This window comes from Hippocampus guttulatus, chromosome 6 (assembly GCF_054856545.1).
Source record: "Hippocampus guttulatus isolate MCC_2025c chromosome 6, RoL_Hgut_1.0, whole genome shotgun sequence".
Lineage (NCBI taxonomy): Eukaryota > Metazoa > Chordata > Actinopteri > Syngnathiformes > Syngnathidae > Hippocampus > Hippocampus guttulatus.
This window is the reverse complement of record NC_141266.1, coordinates 5,546,121-5,566,745: the sequence shown is the minus strand read 5'-3', so window position 1 is coordinate 5,566,745 and position 20,625 is coordinate 5,546,121. Positions and strand designations below refer to the sequence as shown.

Genomic DNA, 20,625 nt, shown 5'->3' with positions numbered 1-20,625 from the left:
TCGCTGGCCGTTGAATCCTATTTTAAAATAATATCTGATAATCCCAACAGATTATACTTGATTGACCTAACCTAATCAGACAGTTAATAAATCCAAAGAAGGGTGGTCAAATATGATTTCTCAAAACAGCCCCTGTAAGTGAGATATGAGTGACCAACCCATGCATTTAGTCTGGTACAAGAGAGCCTGTATAAGTACAGTATTTACAGATAGAAAACAGTGGACTCCATAGGAAATGATCTCCATCCAATTTGGTGCTGTGGGTGCTAAATTAGATCTACATTATCCTCTTTTTTGTCCTCTATTCTCATGCAACCACTCCAAAAAGATAAATAAGTAGAACCCATGCACATTCTAATGTTACGTGTTGATTTCAGTGTTGGATCTGAGACATTTGTCCCACCGGCAGCTGGTAGGCCAGAATTTGAATACCTGGGCAAGTGCCTCCACAGGCATCATTGTGCCAGATAGATCTTAGGTGGAGATTGGTCTGATGTGTTTGTGTACGTGTGGATATTTGTGGCCAGCGTTTTAGTCAGTAGAAGAAAATACTTTATATTTGAGCCCAAAATAATTATGATGGATGTTTAGCGACTTACTCTGATTGTGGGATGTCTCTGAGGGTGAGTAGTCCCCATCTCCCAAAGCCTATGGGCTCCATTTGTGCAAACCACTGCGCCTGCGCTGGGAATAAAAACTGGCATACTGTATTTTCATTTTTGTGCCAAGGCAATTCTAGTTTACTTTCTTTGTGAATTTGGCAGACTACGCTGCACCATGCAGGGGCATACCTGTCAACCTCGGCTAATACCTGCCCTTATAAATGATTACGATTCCCTTTACAAAGCAACTAAAACCCACACAACGGCTTACCGCGCATGCGTACCTCATGCTTTATCAATCCGACCGCATGCAGCGATGAAAAAAAATGGCAGCACACCCAGGGTGTTTTCTTTTACACGCCCCAGGCGGAACTGACATTTTCGCGACAGAAAGTAGACTCGACCTTTGACCATCTTAAAGCAGGTCTAAGTTGTGGTGCAGGTGGAGGATTTGATCCAATAACAGACAGACTGAGTCTGTGTTTCGCTAATATGTGTGGTCGATGTTATTTCATTCACAAATATGACAACAGCATGCATTGAACCCTCTGAATCTTTGTAGAAATACATTAATTGAACACATTATTATTATAATGATGTATGTTATATTTTTTAAAACACTCCCCTCATGTGAGGGATTCACACACATGGGCATGATTGGGGTGGAAGGCGGGTTTTCAAGCACCCACGACACAGCGGTGCTCTGTGAATGCTTTGATCAACTTAACATCCGCAAGTGAAGGTCTGCTTGCAGTTCCTTACAAACGTACTTTGCACGCTTTGATGTTCTGCATGGACTCCAGTGAGTCTATTTCTGCTTTTCGCAATGTCAAAGACTGTGTGCGCATCTCTCCTGCGCTGAATTTAAGGGGAGTGAGGGTAGCCGCTTTCATTGGCCAGGAAGTACTATAAGTCGGTGTGTTCACTCCCGCTGGATCTTGGCAAAATGAAGATACACTGTATATTGCGAAGACGATAGACAACACTTTTTCGGGTTGTTTTTTTGTCTGTAGTGTTATAATTTTCATCTACAGCAAACTGCATACAATTAATGTGTGAAAAAACTTGATTTAACGGGCAAAAGCTTTCACTTATCAATCTTAAGCCGCATCGCTGCCACCAGGTGTCAGACTGAACAACAATACAAGGAAGTGAAGTGAATCACAATCCATAGTCCGCATACATGACACGTCTACGATGCAAAATTAAATTTTAAGAGTCAATGAAAATTAATAAATTAATAAATCAGCAAGCAATTTAATAAGCATCTGAAGAGAAAATTAAAACAAAATATTGCTCAGCACAAAGCGAAACAGGAATTGTTACGGTGTCCCAACCTTTATGGTAAAGCTCAATATTTTTTATTTTACTTTTTGAAAATCCATTTCTGTGAGCAACATTATGTTTTTTGCCTCTTTAGATTGATATAGACATTTGTGCAAAAATATACAGGCTACTTTGTGTCTGTTTGCATTTAATAATTTTATAAAGCAGCATGACAGGATGAATTTGTCATTTGATACAGGTCTGTGTAATGTCGTTTCAAAATAAAGTGGGAAAACCTAAGCAGCCGTAGTGTGTTGTATATATTTTCTTTATAGAATAACTGGTGCATCGTTATTGTAATATAAAAAGGCCAATACAGTAATCCCTTGTTTATCGCGGTTAATGGGGACCAAAACCACCCGCGATAAACGAAAATCTGCGAAGTAGCGACCAATTAACATATACAGGTAAAAAAAAAAGAAAAAATATATATATAAAGTCCGCAAACAGTCCGGGAGAAGCTGCAAAACAACAGCGAGTCACATAGAGCAACATATACAGTACTGTATCCCATGTACAGTATGTATATGGGAAAAAAAAAAATGAATATGTTTGAAAAAATCCGCGATGCACCGAATCCGCAATAAATGAACCGTGAACTAGAGAGGGATCACCGTATCGTCAAAGATTTTTTTTTTTCGATATCGCACAGCACTAACCCCCACAATGGCACAGATGCTTCTTTCTACCTGAGCCCACCGACAAAAGTACCAAATGAGAGAAAACTCCACAGTTGGGCAGCACTTCGTGCTGGACTTGCGCCGGGCATGGAAATGGGGCCCAACAAGTCTGTGTGTGTGTGAAGCTGTCCACTGGTGTGATGTGGAAAGAATCCCAGTGTGTTTAATCCTGCAGCACTTAATTTCTTGTGTAAAAGGGCCTGTCATCTTTGTGGTGGATGATTGGCTGTTTGTCTGAGTTAATGACTATTTTGCTGCTTGGCTCTTGTACAGTAGGTAACTCCCATTGGAAGTGTCTCACCAAGGGAAGCAACATAAACATGACTGATGCAACATATGACCTCTACTGAGATACGCAACTAAATTTACCATTTGTGATTACATGGAAAGAGCTAACATTTTGTGGTTTCCAGTATTTCTTCACAAGAATGTAAGATTACTCACAACATCATGTATACAATGTATTCTTTTGCAGTTGTCATTTTCATAATACAATTTATCTGATGACACTAACAGCGATTTCATTCAACTACACCCTGAAAATTTTAATAATGATAGAAGTATTTCGTGTTGGTTGGTATCTATATACACCAATTTTTCTTTCATTTTTGCTCTTAAAAATAAAGACCCAAAAAAAGGCTGAATTCAAGTACTTTTATTTTAACATGAACCTTTATTAAGAGGTCAGCTCATATACTGTAAAGTGGGACACATAGAAAATTATATGCCAACATAAAGAAAATATGATCAGCATGGTGGTCAACTGGTTTGCACGTCTGCCTCACAGTGCAGAGGTCTGGGATTCAATTCCGACCCTGGCCTTCCTGTGTGCAGTTTGCATTTTCTCCCCGTGCCTGCCTGGGTTTTCTCCGGGTACTCCGGTTTCCTCCCACATTCCAAAAACATGCACCATAGGTTGATTGACTGCCCTAAATTGTCCCAATGTATCACACATTGGGACAATTTAGGGATTTGATCACAAATGCTTTTTTTGTCTTTTGTGTGCCCTGCGATGGGCTGGCAACCGGTCAGGGTGTACCCTGCCTATAGCTGGGATTGACACCAGCACTCCTTCATTCTACTAGGCAGTGTGTATGAACACTGCGGGTACTCCGGTTTCCTCCCACATTCCAAAAACATGCATGGCAGTTTGATGGAACACTAAATTGTCCCTAGGTGTGAGTGTGAGCATGAATGGTTGTTCGTTTACGTGTGCCCTGTGATTGGCTGGCAACCAGTTCAGGGTGTACCCCGCCTCCTGCCCAAAGACAGCTGGAATAGGCTCCAGCATGCCCGCAACCCTTGAGAGGATAAGCGGAAGATGGATGGATTTGATGGATGTATTTACAGACATTGTTTTTCTGAAGTCTCACTGAGCCCACGTGGTGATATCCTTTACACATTGATGTCGGCTTTTGATTGGGTGATGAGGTCACGGGGCATACAGTGTTGCAGCATTCGGGATGAAAGTTTGATTAATTTTAGACAAGAATCTAAATTAGTTATTCATTTATATTTAGCATTTGGAAACTGGTCATATACCAGTCTACAATATTTGCTATTCCTTTATAAGCCCTTCCTGCAGACAAGATTGTTATTTTCCAGGTGACAGAACATGCACAAACAGTTACTTTGGAGACCAGTAATTAGGCCTATGAGGCATGGTATGGTGATCTGTATCTTGAGGTGCAGAAATGGACATGTCCACTATTTTGTCCACACAATGTTTGGAATATACTGTACGTCTTGAGTCAGTCATCCAAATGTGACTCAATTTTGCTCCTTTTCTCTGTGGCAGACGGGGGACATGTCCTGCTTCTAACTAAACAAGACATTTTTACTGAAAAGAGTGTTGTAGATCAGTGGTCTCCAACCGCCGGTCCGCGTACTGATACCGGGCCATGGCCCTTTTGGTACCAGGCAGCACAGAGACAAACCTGCGAACTGTGAGCATATTTACTCCATCAGACATGGCGGGAATGTGCGCGACTTTAGCCAATCTGAGTTACTCCCTCCTGCTGACATTGGTTAATCAGAATCCGCCAATAAATGGAAAAAGAAGCAGTCAACAGAAAGTAATAGGTACAAATTGACCAAACGTATAGCTAAACGCGCAGCTGATGGGCAGCCATGAAGATGAAGCTATTTTGACAAGAGAAGTTCCTCCCCTGGCGGTTTCTCCCGAGCGATGGGGAGGAGGAAGCTGCTGAGCATTGGAACGTCGTGTACAAGAAACCTGTCGAATCGGTTGAACAAGAAGCACCCAAGTGATCAAGTGGAAAGCATGTAAATGCAAGCAGTTTGCACAACCTAACCACAAAATTATTAGCAGTTTAGTTGCTGTAACTCACCAGCAACCACTGAATGCAAGCAGCAATTAATCGTATCATCTTTTGATCAGTCACATTTGCAAGAAGCAATGATGCGTACACCGTATGTAGGATCATAACTTCACAATTATTATATATACAACATATGTTGTCAGTACCAGTGCTTTAAAAATGGCAATTTAAAAGCAATGAGAAAAAAATGGTTGCCGATTCGCAAACAGCATGAACGTACTTGTCTCAACTGGTCCTTGACGCCACAAAGGTTGGGGACTACTGTTAAAGATGATGCAGGACATAGATGTGCCATTTTCTTGTGTGTGTGTGTGTGTGTGTGAGAATGATAGAGAGAGAGAGAGAAGGTGGTGGTGGTGGGGGGGGGGGCTCTGCAAACTGGAGCACCCAGGGGTTAACGAGTAGTGTGAGAAAAACAAGTGAGTTTGAGACAGAGGGGGAGGGAACACTGTACACCCAACACAGAGACGTGCATATACACACTAAGATATTGTCAAAGAACACACATTGAGTATACAGTCCAAGTGGGGGTGGAAGATGGCCATTGAAAGGGCTGTACTATATTATGATTACGAGATGACACACATTGTATGAGAATAGACAATTAAGACGTTGCACAATCTGGTTCACTAATTTTAGTGCCATAGTTTAACTTGCACGTGATCAACGGTGACCGTCAAGAGCATTTAGCCAACAGAAAGCTTCATGGATTACACTTGCATCATCAACAAAATGACCTGAGACTGAGAAAGCATCGTTTTCCCTTGTGGCCGGTCCAGTAATTCCACAAGCATGGAGCGAGGACCAAAATGTAAAATGACAGTATTGAACTAAACACCTGCCACTTCCTGCACAAACATACACACAGACCCAGTGGACTCTTTATCTAATGGCCCTTCTCACGCAAATAGGGTGGGGTGGGCGTTGAGAAGTGACAGAAAGACGGCCCCCTGTTCCCCTTTCCGCTCCCCCATCCATTGTCCTGGTTGGATTTAATGCACAGGGGTGGGGTGGGTTGCTGTTAGAACCGGGATGGTATGGGAATTGGGGAGCCCAACAATGCTGCAAAACCCCCCACTGCTCTTCCTGCTTATGAGCATGACCTGCTGTGACAGTCCCGGGACAGAAGCCGACTAAATTGTGGCGAATCAGAAGGAATCGAGAGTTTGAGGCACAACTTAGATAACAAGCATACTCATTCAATTGATGCATCATTTTGTTGTTTAAATATAAATTGCAAGCTTTCAGACTTGAAACTGAGGACTGAGGACAGATTTGAACAGCTGCTGTGCTTGCTAAGCAACAAGTGGAAGTACACCGACATTCCATTAGATATAACTTTGTAATCAGGTGAAATCAAATACAAAAGTTCTAAATCTGTCCATTGTAGTAATCGCTGTCCCTGAGAGGGTTAAAGGGCGATGTTTGCCCCTCTGGTGGCACGGTGGACAACTGGTTTGCACGTCGGTCTCACAGTTCAGAGGTGCAGGGTTCGATTCCGGTTCCGGCCTTCCTGTATGGAGTTTGCATGTGCTCCCCATGCCTGCGTGAGTTTTCTCTGGGTACTCCAGTTTCCTCCCACATTCCAAAAAACCTGCATGGCAGGTTGATTGGGCACTCCAAATTGTCCCTCGGTGTGATTGTCAGCGCGAATGGTTGTTTGTCTATGTGTGCCCTGCGATTAGCTGGCAACCAGTTCAGGGTGTCCCCAGCTTATTGCCCGGAGACAGCTGGGATAGGCTCCAGCATCCCCCGCGACCCTTGTGACGATAAGAGGATTAGAAAATGGATGGATGGATGTTTGCTTGCGCCTCTCATGTTGCTAATTAAAGAAACGAAACTAGACGAAACCCCTTGCAGGATGATGCAGTAGCGCTTCACCACTGCAAAATTTCAAACTAGAATGAAATGAATGTAAAGTGAATATTCATCTGAATGTGTCTGAATGTGAATGATCATTAATACTCTTATCTTTGTATTTGTATTTTTAAATAGCCCATTTTCTTTAACTCATTCAGTACCAGCCAATTCTGGACCAAGTCTGAAAAGACATTTAAAAACGTCTTTAGGAGTGAATGAGTTAATATCACGCTGTCCAATCGCAGTACCCTTAATTTAACTGAAGTAAAAGCAGAAACCAAACCGGCTCCCAACCTTAAATCAACACAACCTTAAATCAACATAATGTAAGTCTCTTATATGGCTAAATACAGTATTCATTGTTACATCATATTAAAAGTATTTTTTAAACAATTTCAAGGTGGAATATTCCTTCAGTCTAATGTCAAGATAGATTTGGCTTTCAGACAAAACTTTTCCGAAGTGTTGTTTAACTGAGTCCATTTTTTTCCCTCTACAAACTCTTTTAGCTTCATTCCAGAGCTGACCTGGTCAGCCTCTGTGTGAATGTTTTGAATGAGCTGTAAGTGTGCGTCTGTGTGCATATGTGTATGTGCTGTGTGCATCCATCCAGCTGAGCTTTGCCCCTCTTGTTCTTAATAACCGAGCTACAGCAGATCCCCTTGTCTGGTAGTTTAGAGCAGGGATGGGGCCGAGGATGAGGAGCACTTTGTGCATAATGAATTATTGATTGGAATGAGAATACACACTATGCATGTGTCACTACATTTTAGGTACAGTACCACTTTCTTTGTCCCACTCTGAGCAGCTAGTGTCTCTACTTGATGAGCAACTGTGCGGAGGCTGGCAAGATTTTTTTTTCTTTGCAAAGCCCTCACTGTATGTTCTCAAAGTACTGTGTGTATGGGTTTGTGAACAACCCTCTGGACAAATAGTTAAGATTGCAATGCTGCCTGTATGGAACCCTGTTAAAGCCCCACAGTGCGCACAGAGGCTTCCAAAAGGCGTGTGGGCAAATTTAAAAGCCCCTCTGTTTTGCTCCTGCCACAGTTGCGCTGCCCGTGTGCGCCTGTGTTTGTCAGCATTCAAAAAGAAAGTTCACTCTTGATTCTCCACTGTCTTTTTGTCTCCAACATTAAATCAGAAGTCTCTGTTTGCTATGGAATCTCAGTGCATCCCAGATGAGAGCTGCCCCTCACACGAAGGCGTAAGGCGTTGCATTCTGAAAACTTATCTTTACCTTCAAACACACACATACTTACTATATATACAATCCCCTCCAAACGTGTTTGAACAGCAAGGCCAATTCATCTAATATTTAGTGGCAGATAGCCCTCACTTGCAATAACTGTGTGAAGCCTGCAACACACTGACTTCACCAAACTGTTGCAGTCCTCATTCGAAATGCTTTTCCAGGCCTTGATTGGATCCTATTTCAGTTCTTGTTTGTTTCTGGGGCTTTACCCCATCACTCTCCTCTTCAGGAAGTGAACTGCATGCTCTATTGCAGGAGTGTCAAACTTATTTTTGTCTCAGGCCACATGGTAGTCACAGTTTCCCTAGGATGGCCATAAGGACTGTGAAACTGTATAAATGTTTCATCACCCCCACGTATTATTGCATATACAGTACACAATTAAGAGATAACATTTTTAAAAATCAAAAGTCAAGGATGGTAGTTTGTTCAAGTTACTGTAATAACATGACAAGAACATGCTTGCAATATCACAACATAGTTATTTATTACATCTGACAATTTGAAATTTTGGTACAGATTTTAGCAAGCACCAAGTCGGCCTGCTTGATTTGCTTTCGCGGGCCACATAAAATGATGTGTTGGGCCAGATCTGGCCCCGGGCCTTGAGTTTGATACCTGTGCTCTATTAGGTTAAGGTCCAGTGAGCGACTTGACCAGTCATCGACCTTAAACCTTTTCCCCTGATGAAGTCCTTCGTTGTGTTGGCAGTGTGTATTGTGGGTGACTGTCTTGTTGCATTCTTCCAATTACTTTTGATAAAAAAAAATTCTGTAAATTGCCAGACAAAATGGTTTTGCAGACTTCAGAATGAATTCTGCTCCTCCCATCATGAGTTACATTATCAATAAAGAATTATGAGCCCATTCCAGAATCTGCCAAACAAGCCAAAGCCATGACCTGACCTCTACCATGCTTCACAAATAAGCTTTCAGGGCTCGACCCTGTGACCGATAAAAAACTAAATAAATAAACGTGCACGTTCTCGTGAAGGCAGCTTGTACAATCCACATTGCTTATTCGCACTAGCAAAGAATAGCAGTAGTCATGTCTAGCGGAAGAGGAGTGAAACCTCTGTGGATCACATTTGTTGCATGCATGAGAGTATTTTGGCAACTAGGGGTGAAATGAGTCCTTGAGTAATGTAGGTAACTCCCCAAAAATATATGAGGATTTTTTTCTGCCATGGGCAAAGGTTTATTTGGTGTGCACCGTTAAAAAGAAAGACATGACAGCGAAAAAGTAACCTCACACGCCATGGAGGCTAACTTCCAAATAAAAGCTTATCAAATAATACATGGGCGTCAGTGCATTTAATGCAATCTAGTTTAATCGTTTTTACTTTGAAGTTAAGCCTCACAGGACGTGGTGGCATGGCTGCTGGCTTGACTCGTCCTCCTGACTTTTGTTTTGCCTTTATCCCAGTTTTTATCGCCATCACTTCAAATCGCTGCCGACATCATTGTAATGCCATCCCGAAATCATCTTCAATCTCTAATAAAGGATGCTAAGAAACCGCTCGTTACTTACGCTGTCTGAAATCTTGAGGACTTGAGCAGGAAGCCGTGTGAGCCATTGAGGCTTCCATGATTTCAATAGAATAAAGAGCCTACATAAATATGTGGCTTTGGTGCAGGGTATTAATTTTGAGTGCAAGCCAAGTTATAACTATGTACAATTGTTCGTGCGCTCAAATCCTCTTGTGGGAAAGTTCAGTTATCCTCTAATTAGAGCCTGGCAATAGCTCGACAATGAGCTTTAACAATTGTCCCGGTCTAGTTTCTTATTGTCCACCATTTGAGGTTGTAGAATCTCTATTTTTATCATTATAAAAGTTTCTGAATGGTTACAAAGGTGGTGCAATACAGTTGGTGAAATATTGTTCAAAAGTGGAGTATATATATTTTTAGATTGGGGTATTAGAGCAACAGAGTTTATCGAGCTATTTTAAGGTTGACATTATGCAAATATTGTGAACATAAAGTCAAGTAGACGTCTCATTACTTTAAAAAAATAAGAACAATAATTATGAAAATGAAACTATTCCACTGAGTGTCCATGCCTAAAGTAAATATACAGTATTTGGTATCAAATTTGTCCTCAGAATCAAAATACAATCCTCCTTTTTTCCCTTTTCATTTTGACACTCACTGCGACAGCATTCAGTTCCAGTTTGAGAATTGAAGGCAAATTGTCTGAAGAGCCACTTCCTTTTGTGTATTTAAGAACCTTGTCATGTGAGCTGAGGCGGGTTTGTGAGGCCATTATGGGGAGGGAATATGGTGGCACTGCTGATCTTGCTGATGTGAACACGGCACCCCCCCCTTCCCCCGCCCCCTTCCCCCACCATGATTGTGTAAAGTGTCAACTCAGCTGGTGTGCTTCTGAGCCCCCAAACCCTGCACAAATCATTGCACAATCATGCAAATGGATGTTGTGCATAAATACAATTACATTTACACTGCCACACTTTTACTGCACTCAGTGGTCACAAAGCTGTACAATTACTGACATCAGGTACGAGACTTATAGCAGAAATTGAGCATTAAGCATGTGTGGATGTGGTCAGCAGGTCATCCTCACGGTCAAGAGCTTCTGGGTTTGTGGAGTTTGCATATTCCCGCTTCCTCTCACATTCCAAAAACATTCATGTTAGGTAAATTGAAATCTCTAATACAGGGGTGCCCAACCTTTTTTAACCAAAGATTACACGCATGCCATGATGAGCAACAGCCATAATGGCCTCTGACATGAACGAAACAGAAGAATAAAATCGTTTATATAGTTTGTGAGTTTGTGAAAAGGAAGTCACTGCCTTCCTTAGTAGAAACTTGACGTGGAGGCATGGGACACACTTTTGCAGTGTGTTAAGTGCAGAAACGATTGTACGTACGTGTACCATTTTAATATGCTTCTTCAGCCGCTTCACATTCTTTGCCAGGGCCATTGGTGAATTGTACATAAAACCAACTTTGGTTGAGAATAATATTAATAATAATAATAAAAGATATAACAGATCTGATCACAAGCTGAATTACAGACTGCTGAGCGCTAACAACATCCAGTGGTTGGGGTCATGAGCTACCGTAGGTTAAAGGTGACTTTTTTTTTTTTTTAATACTTTGTGAAAGTGAATCTGATGATTAGGGTGCAGTATGCACAAGAAAAAAAAAGATATACTGTATATATACAGTATATATATATATATATATATATATAAGATATCCTTTATTTGTCCCACACTGGGGAAATTTACAGCCTCCAGCAGCAAGAATGTGGGTAGAAAGAAGAAATATATATATATATATATATATATATATATGTCTCGCTCTATGTATATACTGTATATATATATATATATATAGAGAGAGAGAGAGAGAGAGCGAGAGAGAGAGAGAGAGAGAGAGAGAGAGAGAGAGAGAGAGAGAGAGAAATAATATACAGTATCATTTTATTGGTATGCAATATAACATAAATAATATTAATAACATGCATGCAGACACACACATCTTTTTTTTTTTCAATTTCCCCCTACACCTCTTACGATCGACCTGGGACCAGTCCGCGGGCAACCGGTCGATCGCGATCAACATATTGGGCAGGGGTGTTCTAATAGGTGGTAAGGTATGGGTATGAATTGGTTCTTTGTCAGTATAGGATGTGCCCTGAAAATGACTGGCAACCACTCTAAGGTGTCTTTCTGCCTCTTGCCCAAAGTCAGCTTGGGTATGTTGAAAGGGATAAGCAGTAGAAAAATGATTGATTTTGAGCTCATGTTGTACAATACTAATGAAGTGTTGGATGAATTTTTCATTTTATTCTCACTGACTTATTAGAAACAATCTTGGAACAAATTTCCTCTGAGTTTCTTATTAATTGTGACTGTCACAGCCATTGGCTCTTATTGAGTTTAAGACTGGCTAGTTAGTTTACTTAATTGACTCACGACAAGTAAACACCCTTGGGCAGGGGTGTCAAACTCATTTCACATTGTGGGCCACATACCGACTCGGTAGATGTCAAGTGGGCCGAACCATTCACATTATACCATACTGTGCTATGAATCACCAAAATATCATCTCTTTCCTTTGTTTTGGTCTCAAGAAGCATTGATTGGCGCTTTCTTATCATTTGCTGCGTTGGGTCTATCTCTGTGACAGACTGAGACTGCTGTTTTCTTCCCCGATCAAAACAATGTTGTCTTCTACTGTGATCAAAACAGTCTGGCCCCGAGCGGATAATCCACGAATTACATGTTATTTAAAATATTCATTCTGTCTTTAATGCATTTTTTTTCACTTTTAAATGATCCAGCGGGCCGGATCGAACCTCCGTGGGGACCGGTTCCGGCCCGTGAGCCGTATGTTAGCCATCCCTAACACCACTGCTCTAGTGTGTGTGTCCATCTCTAGCCCTAAATCAGCTTAGATAGGATAACAATGAACAGTTAACTGTGTCTCTGCAATGACAAGTGTTATAGAAGATGATCAGATGTACACTAATATTTTGTGAATATGTCTGGAAACAATTTTGTTTTATTAACATTTTCTCTGTCTCTTTCCAATCTCCTCCCCATGCACCACTTTCTTTTTCATTCTCAGGTCGATGATGTAGATGTTTGCTGATCTGTGCAAATTATGAAGATGGAGGACAGATGCCAGTGAAATGACTGAAGAAAGGAAGTGTGGTATAATAATCATATCAAGACTTCTTGAAACGGTACATGGAGAGATGAAGAATTAAGAACCCTGAAAAGTCATTCAGATACATTTGAACAGCAGATACAACATTAGAAGATATCTTTTTGATCATGTTGACATTTTAAGGCACACACATGTTTTCCTTATGTTGTGGTACTGCTTTCGCAGATTAACTTAGACTGACCAAAATTACTGACAGTCATCGATGAAGGTGGCAAGATGTCATTGTTTCCTGGAACCGGACAGTGTTAAATGAATTGCTGTGATAGCAGCTTTGTCTGTGGATGACTGCAGGCAGATAACATTTTAATTAAGTAACAAAGGCCCACCTGACATCTCTAGATGTGCAACAGCAGATAGCGTCAAATTTATCTTTTTTTTTTTTTTTTTTTTTTGCCTCAAAGAGGCCAAACAAACAGGGTACATCAAATCTCATGATGAATCCCAGTGTGGGGGTGATGGACACTCAGGTGAGGAATCAGAGGGAAAAGTTGACTGCCACCAAGGTCAATTCCAAACATGATATTGAGGGTGAGGATGACAAAATACCAGGGTCTTATGACTGCAGTGTTTGCGGCCGCAGCTTCCCTTTCTTGAGCTCTTTGTCACAGCATATGAGACGCCATACTGGTGCTCGGCCTTATAAATGCCCCTACTGTGACCACAGGGCCTCTCAGAAGGGCAACCTCAAAGTTCATATACGCAGCCACAAACTGGGCACGCTTTCTAGCCACCACTCCAATGAGGACGAAGTGGGGGGCGCAGAGGAAGAGGAGATGAGTGTTTCAGAGGGGCTGGACGGAGGCACAAGTCCAACCAAGAGCAGTTCAGCTTGTAATCAGATGATCAATCGCGACGGTGCCGAAGAAAGTCGCAGGAAAGTGGCTGTGAGGGGGCTGAAACGAGAGAAACCTGTAAGTGATCAGCTGCCTTACTGCTGCCGACTTTGTGGCTATGAGGCCCAGCGGGAGGACCAGCTCCTCAGTCACATTGAGAAGGTCCACATCACTGTCGACACAGGCGAGCAGATGTGTCTTAAGGAAGAAGCTGTGGCCGAAGCGGCTGAATCACAGTGTGATGAGACCTTTTCCTGTGAAACCTGCGGTCAGGTGTTCACCCAAGCCTGGTTCTTGAAGTCACACATGAAGAAACATGCTGGGATCTTGGACCACTGCTGTCAAATATGTGGAAGACGTTTCCGCGAAGCTTGGTTTCTGAAATCACACATGAAAACACACAACACCAGATCACGGTCTCGTGCAAAATCTGATTCTGTTGAGCATCCTGCCACTATTAATGATGTAGCACAGGGCCCTGAAATTGTTGGCTCTGTTGCGTCCGTCTACCAAATGTGCTCTAAATGTGGGAACCTGTTTCATAGCAAAGAGAGCCTGAGGGCTCATGATAAAGTCCACAGTCTCAGTTATGGAAAGAAACCTCAGAACCAGTCACAACACAGTGATGATGATGCTGATTTACCAGCCGCAAAAAGACACTTACTTGACTATTTAGGCCTTCAGCCTGTTGCAGCAAAAGCCGATGAGGAAAAAGGAAGTGCTAAGCTACTGGGTCAGAGAATCCCAGAGCTTGATCCAGTTTGCAGCTACCAAGCATGGCATTTAGCTACCAAAGGAAAAGTTGTAGAACCAATAGAGAACAACAAGGTTTCCAGTGATGGAGGAGGTATTGGAGAGGAAGACAATGCTACTGCCGCTGTAGTTGATGAGAAAGAGAACAACAGTTACGCCCTTCAAATTCAAGAAAAACGCAGCACAGGTCGCCGCAGCACCTCTGGTTTGGGAAACCAAGCTTCATCTGGAGACCAGACGCCAGAGAACCTCAGTGATTCAGAGTACCGACCATCATCTCGACAGGAACGGAGGCGGCCATCCCAGTCTCAAGGTCCCGCTAAATCCATTAAGTGCTTTGAATGTGGGAAGGTGTTCCGCAGTCGTCACCAGGTGATTGTTCACCAGCGAGTCCACAGAAAGGATGCGGGCAGGACACCAATGGGCGACAAGGAAAAAAATGGAAGTAAAGACCAGTGGAGCTCCACCAGTGATCCAGAATCAGGCTCCCCAAACCGACCCTTTACCCCAGGGTATGGAGATTCACCACCAGCCTCCACATTCAGAGACCAGGCATCTGAGATGGGCACGGCTAACTCAGGAAAGTTTACAGGTTAGTCCCGACTCATCAAAAATAAATAAATAAATAAAAGAATAAAAAAAATGCAATTGCTACTTTCATAAAATGGAAGAAAAAAAATATCTTTCTGCTTATCGTAGCTTATTAGCCTCAGCTTGTTACGTGTATGTGTGTGCGTTTTAACTGAACTCTTGACATGATACTTTTAAGTGTCTATCTTTCTGGCTTTGCAAATCCTGAAGATACCCACTTATAGGCCCTGATAGATGGTTGGATGGGTTACCTTAATACAGTGGTTCTCAATTATTTTCTGTCATGCCCCCCCAAGGAAGAGGAAAACATCTCACGCCCCCCCCCCCAACCACGATTACAAATAGTATCATTTGTCTATAAAATTGTTATAAGTACACCTTTGCTTAACACTGTATCCTTATTAGCGTATAAGAGAATAAAAAAAGAAAGAAATATGGACCAACTTTATGGACCAATTTACAAGAAAGAATAGCTTTAGTAACTGGAACAGAAAAGATTGAATGTGTCTGAAATTAAAAAATAACATTAAATCCTTAATTTAACAATACATATTTATTGACTGACCATGTCAAACCATACGATACTGAAAAATAAAATTACATAAAATCAATAACTAATAATGCATTCCAACTAATCACCAACATTATCTCAGGAGCACAATATCAAAAAAAAACAAAAACATAAAATAATTTGTGCTTTTTTTAAAATTTTTAAATCAAAGATGATGCCTGGATTAATGGCTACAATGAGCACGTTTTGCAATGCACAGCTTTTCGAAGCGAGGTTTGAAGCAGGACACAGCAACTCTCGGCTCCTGCTCAATGTGTAGCCGGGACCTGTATTTTAGTTTACTAAAGTAGCAGTCACAAAGCGGCATGATTGTTGGCAATATTCGGCACGTTTTCGCTGAAAAAAACTCAAGCAGTTTATCAGCATTATTGGGGTGTAATGTCTTTAAGTGACGCCTTAATTTATTTGGCTTCATGCTGTCCGCTACCAAAATTTTTAGACACAGTAAACACATCGACCTTTCATCATCTGCCACCGCTGTCACATTTAAGCCAAGTGCTCCATACGCCTCGTCATATTTCCTCCCTGAGAATGGTCCCTGCGCAAACTCTGCCAATGAGAGCGCCACTGCCCCCTAACGTAGTGGTGGTGCAACTGCACGTTATTTGAGGACAAAAAAATTAAAAAAGCATGTTCCCCGAGGTCAAACGCGCCCCCCTTGACGGAGCCTCGCGCCCCACTATTTGAGAAACACTGCCTTAAGTGAAAAAAAACCCCAACCATAATCTACCAAGGGGTTCTATTTTACTGACAGTGTAGTGAAGATTGCTCACGAACAAACACACATTATATTGGCACAAGGAGGAGTACACTTAACAAGAAATTGAATGGAAGAAACCAGCTGCAGTTGTTGTCCATTCATCCAGTAAAACTGTGATGATTGACAAGAGGGCATGGCCACAATCTCTCTTTGCCTTGTACCTGAGGCTTGAGTTGAGTGAATTCTTCCATACCAAACTCATAGCAGAAAGGGGACTTTGGCAAATTATGCCCATAAATTGGAAGCTATAATCATCTACACAGTGTCTGGGTTATAATACATTTTCCCTACATTTATGACCGTGCTAATAGCCACCTTTCTTTTCTTGAGATGCTGACTTCATTTTCTGTTGCCCATTTCACGACAGTCTCGTCACCAATGTGTAAAAACGTCTGTCATGAAATGGGCTTTGATGTACTCCTCCTCTAAGCTCTTCAGTTACTCTGGAGTAGGAACAAATGCCATCATGTGGCAGAATATCAAAACTACCAAGGCCCTCTGTTGGATGTGTTTGTTCTACATAATGCACAAAAAACAAACAAACAAAAAATCACTGTTCTGGAATCTTTACAGTTAAACAATACATAGAGCAATGAAATAAAGCACCTTTATTGAAACTCTTTGCCTTTTATTGATATGGCAGTGAGGGAAAGGTCATTTTTGTCACATCGTTTTTATCACGTCATTAACCAACAAAGCATATAAACTGTACTGTAAAACAAAGAGTGGTTAATCTGTCTTTACTCGGGCAGGCACCTGCAACCCTGAAGTTGAAATGTGACAGCATTTACTCTATTATGCATATGAGCGTCCATCTCACTAAACTTTTCAAACCATCACGAGTGATAATAGCTGGATGCGTTTGCTGTAAAGGCACAAAACTGTAAAGAGGTGTTGGCATTAGCGGTGCCTGTTCCTAATCCTCCCTGCTCAGAGTGCTGATCAAAAATAGCTGAAACATTTTTTTAGGCATGATTGAGCTATGAGCTATTTCAGATCTTCCTGTCTCAGGAAACCCCCCACTCCCCCAACCCATACCCCCTGTGTGAGTAGAATTTTTATGAGGTTGGTTTGATCTCTTTTACTTGTCTCTAAGCATTGTGTTACTATCAGGACCTCTGATTTTGTTTGTTTTAATATCACATTTTAAACACGTGTTTAGCTGTGGTTTTGGTGTCCCTATTCAGATTGCTCACTTTGAGATGATGAAGATGATATTGCTATTCTGCTGTAAGGTTGCAAAAATAACTGTGTGTAAAAAAAATGTGGAACGTGTGTGTTGTAATCATCAAATGCGGACCCAAGAATACAAACAAAGAAAAACAAAATTTGTGTTTACCATTAACACACGCGTGTCATGTGCAGTGGTGTAGAAATACATGACATCGTGGGAGGTGTTTACATTATTTAGTAACCTTATTTATCCTCTATGACAATGCGATTTGAAAAAGAGAGCGCCTCTTTTCTCAGGATGCTATGTAATATTTATGGCAGCGATGGCAAATCAAGTCAGTATTGAATGTTTTGTCTTAATTGTCATTTTATATGTATCCACATTTGCTTAGTTTATGGATACACATTTTTCTAGTTGGGATTTCCAAGACAGTTTACTGACGTAAAAGTCTATGGGGACAAAGATGAGAAGTTGCCTGACAAACAAATCACATCTGTGTAATCAACAGACTGCAAAAGTTACAGTTTAATGTCGGGTTTTATCTTGGCAGCGTGTGTCAAATGAAACGAAGTCAAATAAAAATACATGTCAAGTTACTGTTGTACAAAGGAAAGGGTAGAGGAAAATTGTTTATTCAGTACTACGGTTGTGTCATGTTTCTCTGTATGTCTGTATGTAGCTGACAGACAATACAATGCCTTATCCCGAGAGTTTTGTGTGCATGTGTGCGTGTGTGAGTGTTTCGCTTTTCATTATTGTGCATGGGACGTGCGAGATAAAATAACTGCACTGAGGGTTACTGTCAACGGCCATACCCAGTTGTTGTTTTCACGAAGATAGGGCTTTACCGCCATCAAGTGGACAACGTTTAAAACTGCACACACAACTAAATTACTGTATTTAATTTATTCGAAGGCGAGAACGGTTTAAATTTCCAGTACGGTATTAGATTCATTATTAAACTACAATTAATATTTATCGGATTTGAGTGTTTTTTGTGCGTATAAATGCTGACATATTGTAGTAATGAGTAATTTGTGAAATATTGGCCAATTTTAAGTTTTATTGAAACCCAGGGAAAAATAAAGTCAAATGCAAGTCTATTTCCTTTTTTTTATGTTTTGACAAACCTTTGCTTTGTTTTTGTTCTATTGCAGATGAGAGGCCTTATATCTGCAGCTTTTGTGACTTTGTTACCACTGAATCACATACCTACCTGGCTCATGTTCATGTCCAGCATTCGGCTGCCGCCGAAGACAGAACTGGCCCCATTCCTACAGCCCCCCCCAATGGATATCCCAAACTGAAGAAAGCCCTCCTGCTAGGTCTGGAAAATATTCCGTCCCCTCTTGCTCATCCTTCCACTTGCTCTTCTCCCCCCGAGCCTGTTTTGAGCCCTGTGGATTTATGTATGAGGGCTGAGGGTCACAGGGGCCAAGCCCCGCTAACCATAGACAGGAAAATCCTCCCTAACCACAAATGCTCCTTCTGCTCCCATTGTACCCTCTATCCTGAGGTTCTGTGGATGCACCAGACTGTGGCTCACCGCATGACCAGTGGTAGCTCCAATTTGGTTCCTAAATGGGCGCTCAAAAACAACAACAAGGGGCCAAGAGACTTGTCCTCCAGGAGACGTACTGGCCCCCCACCAGTCTTGGAGGGTAAGGAATGCCCACCACTGCCAATAGTTGTGCATGCCCAACGCACACGGCCTCCAAACAAGACCAATGAAGTGCTAAAAAAGAACAAAATGGGTTGTCGTGCAGATACAGCATCGTCATCATGCCCTCACTCTTCATCTTTATTGCTGAGACCCTCCACATCCACTTTAGGATCTCATGCCACAAAAGTCCCTCAGAGTCAGTCTTCGCGCTTTAGACCCAAAGTTGATCTTTCCTCTCAGAGGAGATCGCTGTCATCCTCCAGCTCTAAGAAGAAGAGTACCGGCACCCTTTCTCGTTCCCCAGTGCCAAGCCTCAACTCTGCTATAGCTACCAAAAGGGCAGAATGTTACATGATGCCTCAGGAGGGACTCGGCTTCATGCTTTCGAGCAAGTACAGTACCCAAACAGAGTACAACCGAGCTCGAGGTTTCTCTCATCAAGCACTCACCAACTCCCATGGCCAGCGACAGACGAATGCCACGAGGCCTAGTAGCATCATCCACAGCTCCACAGCAGGCCACTCTGGAGCGACGCAGCCATACGGAGGCATTCTTCAGACTTCATCATCCTCCCTGCCCTCAGAGGCTCGTGGGAATGTGAAGCAGGAGCCAACATCAGAGATCCCAGATATGCCAAACAACATCCTCAGCTTCCTGAAATACTCCAGCCCGCATGAACTGGCTGCGCTGTACCACCGCTGGGGTGCCACCAATTCTCTTTTGGATCCCACCGGTAAGGAACTATATTTGTTTCCTATTTTATTCGGATCATTAAGGCTCACATAGCTGTTTGGTCAAGAAGACACATTTTATACATTATGTACATAAAAGATGCACATCAAAATGAAGTACCATATAAGAATCTTTTTCCATGACTGGTCGCATGTTTGAAATTGATTTCGACTCGACAGTGGTTCTATTGAGGAACTCTTGCAAGTGCTCGTCTTTTCACCGTCTCTATCAAAATATACACTCACCGGCCACGTATGAAGTAAAGCAAACATAAAATGATTCCATAAATAATACAAAATAATGCACAGTTTTTAATGGCATGAATATGTTTATTCTTGTTGTTATGGCATAGCAATGCTTAATACTAAGAGGTGCATATTCATATGGAGCTACTGGAGAGGATTTGAACAGTGACCACAATGAAAGAGTCATTCCACGTGGAGCATTAACAGATTTTCTTGACAAAATGTTGCAAAATGAGGTCTTAAAATGACCACATTGACTTGTGTGCATCTTTGCGAGGTATGATAAAAGGCTGTATCTGGGGCAGCATGTGTGTTGCTTTTTTTGTGTCTATCTGTGATATGTTGTTTTGCTTTTTATTCAAATTATATTTGTCTGCGAAAGATGTGATAGTACCTCTGGTGTGCTGCTCAGGTCTGTGAGGCATGCCTTGTGTCCAGCTCCACTCTCCCAGAAAGCTGTCACAAACTGTTTAGGTCACGGCTGTGCCTGATGAGAGACTCACACAGATGCAAATGGGGGAAGCAAAACGAGGCA

The 20,625-nt window shown here is 41.9% G+C and overlaps 1 protein-coding gene across 3 annotated transcripts in view; it reads left to right on the top strand.

The window, feature by feature from the left end:
• LOC147203363 (zinc finger protein 516-like) overlaps positions 1-20,625 on the top strand; it is a 52,521-nt gene that overhangs the window by 18,547 nt on the left and 13,349 nt on the right. For all 3 annotated transcript variants that reach the window (XM_086113601.1, XM_086113602.1, XM_086113603.1), the window contains exons 2-3: positions 12,667-14,946; positions 18,608-19,846. In XM_086113601.1, the coding sequence (XP_085969727.1) occupies positions 13,200-14,946; positions 18,608-19,846 (2,986 nt within the window). In that variant the 5' untranslated portion in view covers positions 12,667-13,199. The remainder of the gene's footprint in view (positions 1-12,666; positions 14,947-18,607; positions 19,847-20,625) is intronic.